This window comes from Hypanus sabinus, chromosome 19 (genome assembly GCF_030144855.1).
Source record: "Hypanus sabinus isolate sHypSab1 chromosome 19, sHypSab1.hap1, whole genome shotgun sequence".
NCBI classification, from domain to species: domain Eukaryota; kingdom Metazoa; phylum Chordata; class Chondrichthyes; order Myliobatiformes; family Dasyatidae; genus Hypanus; species Hypanus sabinus.
Window position 1 is genome coordinate 19,515,740 of NC_082724.1, and position 6,758 is coordinate 19,522,497.

General features: G+C 41.2%; 1 protein-coding gene across 2 annotated transcripts in view; it reads right to left on the minus strand.

Moving 5' to 3' along the window:
* LOC132377774 (constitutive coactivator of PPAR-gamma-like protein 1) overlaps positions 1-6,758 on the minus strand; it is a 138,221-nt gene that overhangs the window by 5,553 nt on the left and 125,910 nt on the right. For both annotated transcript variants that reach the window (XM_059944120.1, XM_059944119.1), the window contains one exon: positions 5,236-5,338. In XM_059944120.1, coding sequence (XP_059800103.1) covers positions 5,236-5,338 — 103 coding nt within the window. The remainder of the gene's footprint in view (positions 1-5,235; positions 5,339-6,758) is intronic.

Consider the following 6,758-nt stretch of genomic DNA (forward strand, 5'->3'; position numbering starts at 1 on the left):
CTGTTTCACTTTATTCTGTATTGTCACTGTTCTTAGCTTATTCTAGCTCAATGCACTGTGTAATTATTTGATCTGTATAATAGTATGCAAGACAAGCCTTTCATTTTACCTTGGTGACAATAATAAATCAATACCAATGAGATTTTAGAGTGAATGCAACTGTTTAGTCTACAGACTGTAAGCAAGATAATTGGTTCCTGGAAACCTGACAGAGAACCTATATAAGATTGAGTTAGAAGGAGTGTATCAATTCCATGAGATAAACCACATTAACTGTTTCTCCTGTCCAAGATCGTTTGTCATGCAGAATATTTCTAATCTTATGTTCAATGTGGGGCACATTCTTAAAAAAAAAATAGGTCGGAATTATTAGTTTTCTACAGAAAGGGCCAAAATGTTCAGATCTAAATATGTTTTCATTAGAAAATAGCTAGTAAAATAACCTGGATGATGAAGGGAAATGTAATGTATCAGAAAGGAAAGTCATCTTAATGTTTACTTTTTTTTGTGCTGACACCGTAATGTCTTTAGGGGACATTACTCTTTTCCAGGTTGAAAACTTAATTTTATTCAAACTTAGAAAACTAGGTGCAGGGGTTGCCCATTTGGCCTAGAGCCTGCTCTGCAATTCTGGGGATCATCTGTGATCGCATTGTCTCAGTACAATTCACACATATCCCTCAAAGCCTTTTGTGACTAAAAATCTATCTACTTTCTACATGTATTTGGTTACTTGGCCTCCACAGCCTACTGTGATAGAGAACGTCACAAGGTGACCGTAGAAAAGAAATTTCTCATCTCAATCCCAAATCTCGTCTTGGAACCCAAGACTGTGGCCCATGTGTAATAAACATAGTGTCAGCCATTTCCTACTGGCATTTCACACCAACCTGTATCAAACTTTCTTCACCTCTGCTGATGCTGTTGGTGAGGGTTTAAGTTAGACTGGAAAAGAAATGTGAAAACTATCAAAAGAGAGAGAAATGAAGTTGGATACAGAAGGTAGAAATGTAGTAAATGAGTGTGGAAGGTGGAAGAACGAGTTTATATGACTAAGCGAGAATACTGAAAGCTTAAGGTAGTTTGAAATTCTGTATCTATGGAGAAAAAGTTGGGAGAATTTGCTGAATGCAAAATTGGCTAGTTATATTCATTCCAAAATAAAAGCTACATACAAATCGTACCAGGTGCATTTGCCTCTAGGTAAATTATATTTCTGAAGTCAAAACCTAAAATCTTGCCAATTATGAAGAATCATATCCAAGTTAACAATAAAATGGGGTGGGGGGGGGGGGAAACATACAACTCCTGCCAAACTAGCAAGAATTATTCAGAGACTTAACTTTTCTGTTGAGTTCCCTTGAAGCACCAGCTTTGACTGGTTCTGTGAAATTATAACTTCTCAATTATGTAATAAAGGATCTGGCAAGTTGGTCTTACACAAGTCATTTACCTTGGTTGGAAACAATGATTTTACTGGGAACATACAATGGTAAAAAATTATGTTGATGACAGTTTCCATAAAGGCTTTACTTAAAAATCAACAATTAGAACACAAATTGTAAACTGACAACAAGCCAAGATACAAGTGTACTGGACAGACTGTCACTCCTTTTCACAAGATTTTAAATCATCTAAATCTTATGGAACTGTTAAAGCTAAAGCTCATATCAAATAATTCCAGACAGCTCATGCTGATTACATCATTTTAATTTTCCTGTGCCTTTTCTTTGGTAGTCACTTTACACAATTAGGGCTGCCTTCTTTCCTATGGTACCACAACCACCACTTTATCATAAGGTAGTTATCTTGAATAAATTGTTTTTTTTCTTCCACTTATAGGCCTGCTGTTAATTCTGCATCAGTTGTATCATAAAACTTCCATTTTCTACTTTTCCTGCAAACATAATTGCTGATAATCCAGACAAGCCTTAGAACTCCCAAACATCAGTAATTTTACAATCCTTTACCTTCTATTTTGGATAACATAACACTTGACTTTTGTTTCTTTCCCCTACTTTCTTCTTTTCAATTTAGCAGTTGATTCCCTTGCCATTGATTCTTGTTAAGGCTTTAGTCCTGCAAGCAGCACCTTTCCCAGCACTGTAACTTAGCTTTATGTTGTTACAGTCAATGTGAATGACTCAGCACATTCTGAGAAAGCAGACTCATACTACTTTTTCCCTTAGACTGCTGTCTTCATTTTTACATTATTCATTAGCCTAAATTCACACATCCAGGCTGTCATGGTCCGGATCTGTTCCGCTTTAAATTTATATAGGTTGTGTTATGATCTGGACCATTGACTCCTTGTTCCCTTCTAATTTCCTGTTTCATGTGTCCCTCGAGCTTGGCCATTAATGTAATCTACTCTCGACCGAACCAGCAGTTTATAAGCCCCTCCTGGCTTTAGCCGTTCGGGGCGAGAGTGTTAAGGAGCATTGGCAAAGTCACTGTCGCTACTATAAGCCAGAGTCATCCAGCTGGAGCCGACTATGTTTCTTGCAGAAGCCAGGTCCTTTTCTGCAGCAGAGTGCCAGCAATTCGCCTTCCCTTGCCAGAGTGGGTCCAGGTAAGGTCAAACCGCCAGGGGTGAGTTAAGAGCTCCCGCAGCTTGGAACGAACTTGGGTCTGATGTTTCATGCCCTGTGTCTGTGTCTGTCCCTTAAAGAAGAAGAGTCCCGGCTCAATGCCTGACCTGAAGGCAGAGTCTTGGCTCGGAGTCTCATGTCCAAGTGTCCACGTTCTGGCTGTGGCGATCCAAGTACCGAGTGCTGGTCGCGGCGGTCCAAGTTCCCGGTGTCCAAGTCCTGGCCGCAGTGATCCAAGTTCCCGGTGTCCAAGTCCTGGCCGCGGCGATCCAAGTTCCCGGTGTCCAAGTCCTGGCCGCGGCAGTCCAAGTTCCCGGTGTCCAAGTCCTGGCCGCGGCGATCCAAGTTCCCGGTGTCCAAGTCCTGGCCGCGGCGATCCAAGTTCCCGGTGTCCAAGTCCTGGCCGCGGCGATCCAAGTTCCCGGTGTCCAAGTCCTGGCCGCGGCGATCCAAGTTCCCGGTGTCCAAGTCCTGGCCGCGGCGATCCAAGTTCCCGGTGTCCAAGTCCTGGCCGCGGCGATCCAAGTTCCCGGTGTCCAAGTCCTGACCGCGGCGATCCAAGTTCCCGGTGTCCAAGTCCTGACCGCGGCGATCCAAGTTCCCGGTGTCCAAGTCCTGGCCGCGGCGATCCAAGTTCCCGGTGTCCAAGTCCTGGCCGCGGCGATCCAAGTTCCCGGTGTCCAAGTCCTGGCCGCGGCGATCCAAGTTCCCGGTGTCCAAGTCCTGGCCGCGGCGATCCAAGTTCCCGGTGTCCAAGTCCTGGCCGCGGCGATCCAAGTTCCCGGTGTCCAAGTCCTGGCCGCGGCGATCCAAGTTCCCGGTGTCCAAGTCCTGGCCGCGGCGATCCAAGTTCCCGGTGTCCAAGTCCTGGCCGCGGCGATCCAAGTTCCCGGTGTCCAAGTCCTGGCCGTGGCGATCCAAGTTCCCAGTGTCCAAGTCCTGGCTGCGGCGATCCAAGTTCCCGGTGTCCAAGTCCAAGGTCCGCATTCCTCCCGGTCTCCAAGTCCAAGGTTCGTATTCCTCTTTGCCCTCCTTGAATTCCCAGTTCTCCATGTAAATTTGATTTTACTGAACCTAAGAAAGACGTGTTTGTGTCCTGCTTTTGGGTCCTCCTTGAGCCCCCTTGCCCCCACCGTGTAACAGGCATGTTTTTAAAATACAAGGAGGTAGAATAGTACAGTACAGTACAGTAACAGACTGTTTGGTCATTGTTACCTGTGCCGACTACAATCTTCTTTGAGCTACTTCTATTTTCTTATATTTTACTTCAATTTCGCATCATACTTGATATTCTGGCATCAAAACATTTAACAAATTTATTCTATACCCATTCCTGTTAAACCCTTACTGAGATAACAGAGCAAAAACAGAGATGGTTGCAAAAAAACTCATGTCATTAATTAAAGAAGAGCAGGGGAATTTCCTAATGATTTGCTCATCAAAGTGGCATCATATCCTTTGGTTCTAAGGGCTAAATTACTTCCTTGAGAATCCAAAAGTCATTAAAACAAGAATAAACAGAGCAGCAATTCCAAACTGACTAAAACTACTTCACAAAAAAATTCTTAGCGCAGTACCTCTACAAGGTTCTCCACACTGAGTTATTTATTTATCTATGTATGAAGCTATAAATAAAACATAATAGAATATAAATAGAACATAATATTTTCTGAAAGCCAGAGATGCTAGTGTGGTATAAGCTTCCTTAGGGCTTAATGCAACTTAGAAGGACATTTCAGCAAACTTAATCATCATCCTAGTTATATGGGGGAATGAAAGTGAGTGTGGAAGGTCAGTAGTCAAAACACACACAATGGATACATGATCTGACCTGGAAACATTGCTATCAGACTAATGGGTACTAATGTTTTTTTTTGTTTCTACGTGCACTTTTAGCATCATCGAGTGATAAATCCATGTTCTTCAGAACACATTTCAGGTCTTCTTCCATCAGCATGAAATTCATCTCGGGCTTTGCTTGAGCAGATTCACAGAGACTGCACAACCATGGCTTAGACCTCGTAAACTTCAATCAGATCACACTTTAATCATACTTCACTGTTAAAAATGGTCAACTTAGGTGGACTGATAAGGGAGTAGAAGGGGAAAACAGGTTAAACAAGGAGTAGAAAACTGGTTAGAAATGGAGGGAGAGTGGCTCTTTTTTCATTTACTTTGCTTTTTTTATTTGGATTAAAAGAAAACATTTTAATCTTGGGCCCCCACCATGATGTTTTGCACTTTTCAAGTGCAAGTTACATAGTGAGTATCTTTCTGCTTCCAGAAGGTTGAACAAGCAAGCTGCAACTGGTACAACTAACTTGTAGCTGCAACAATCACCCAGCTCCTCAATTTTCATAACGTTTTTACTGATACTAAAGCATAAACATCACCCATCATATGAAATCAATTTATAGCTTTATTTACATAGTGTGCTAGCCACAGATACAGGAATGATTTGACAATGCAATTTATAGCAGAGGTACCTCATGGTAGGTAAAATTCCTAGTCTGCTTTATTCTTGGTGATACAACAGTATCATCTGTATTTTGTGTTCCAAGTAATGGAATATAAATAAATATCCCATCAAAACCAATACATTTAATTCTAACAAGAAGAATAAAAACATTTTCTTATGGCTCACCCCTTGATTTCTGACATTCCAGATAGCAGCACTTTTAGTGTGGTACTTGGACCCTCTGCTGAAACGACTAGCAGCCGGGCTGGAGATAATTCCTCTTGCACGTCTTTTTTTTAAAAAAAAGCAAAATATTTCAGCTGCAAGGAATGCCATTAGCATGAGCACATTAACAATATCACAAAGGAGTTCAAAAATACTTATCATAATTGCTTTTTAAAAAATGAAGCATGTTAAAAATACTTATTTGACCAAATCCAAACTTTGTAAAACTAGCATTATAATCATATTCTAGTTTATCCAATAATCTATGTGAAAGGAGCCTACTGTCATTTGGATTAATAGCTCAAGTTTATTGTCATTTAACCATATGAGGGGTGATTGATAAGTTAGTGGCCTAAGACAGAAGGAGTCAATTTTAGAAAACCTAGCACATCTATTTTTCAACATAGTCCCCTCCTACATTTACACACTTAGTCCAGTGGTCATGGAGCATACGGATCCCTTCTTTGTAGAAGTGGTCCACTGCTGGGGTGATTAGTTTGTGGCCTAAGGTAGAAGGAGATGAGTTATTAACTTCAAACTTTCTTCATTATCACACAAAGAGTTGAACTGCACATGCATGTAATGACAGTGCCTTGGACCTCCAGGTGGTCCACAGCAGGGGTGATTGATAAGTTTGTGGCCAAATAAAGGAGATGAGTTATACAGCTCTCGCTAAATGCACATGTAGTTCAACTCATTGAGTGAAAATGTAGAAAGTTTGAAGTTAATAACCCATTTCCTTCTACCTTGGGCCACAAACTTATCAATCCCCCCATGCTGTGTACCACTTCTGGAGGTTCAAGACACCGACTTCTACAAAGAAGGGATTCATATGCTCCACGACTGCTGGACTAAGTGTGTAAATGTAGGACAAAAATAAATGTGCTAGGTTTTCTAAAATTGACTCCTTTTACCTTAAGCCACAAACTTATCAATCACCCCTCGTGCATATGTAAAATGCCAAATGAAACAATGTTCTTCTGGACCAAGGTACACAACACAGTACATATAACTCACATGCAACCCATAAAGTCACATTACCACAAAAATACTAACACATAATAAAATATAGTAGTTTCCCATCCTAACAGCCCTTCCCTAATGCTAGGAAACCTCCTGCCTAATGATTAGGAGTCAAAAAGATTGCGGGATGAATGGTATTTCCCTCAATTGAGGGAATAGTATTTTCCTCAAGATCCATTGTATGCCACGTTTATCACTGAAAGCCACTTAAGGATCAAAAGTGGATGCAAAAATTCCAATACAGGATAAACCCTGTAATTGTTACTGTAATGCAATGATCATATGAGTTTCCTAATTAAGCCCCTGATAACTTAAATAATGTATCAATCAGCTAGCATTGCCCTGCTGATTAACTGCAAACACACTTGCAATTTTCGTGGAATATTGTAGCTAAAGTGATCAAAATTATTGAATAGATTGTGACTTGCCAGACACAGAACAAAGAAAGGAATCCCCCTCCA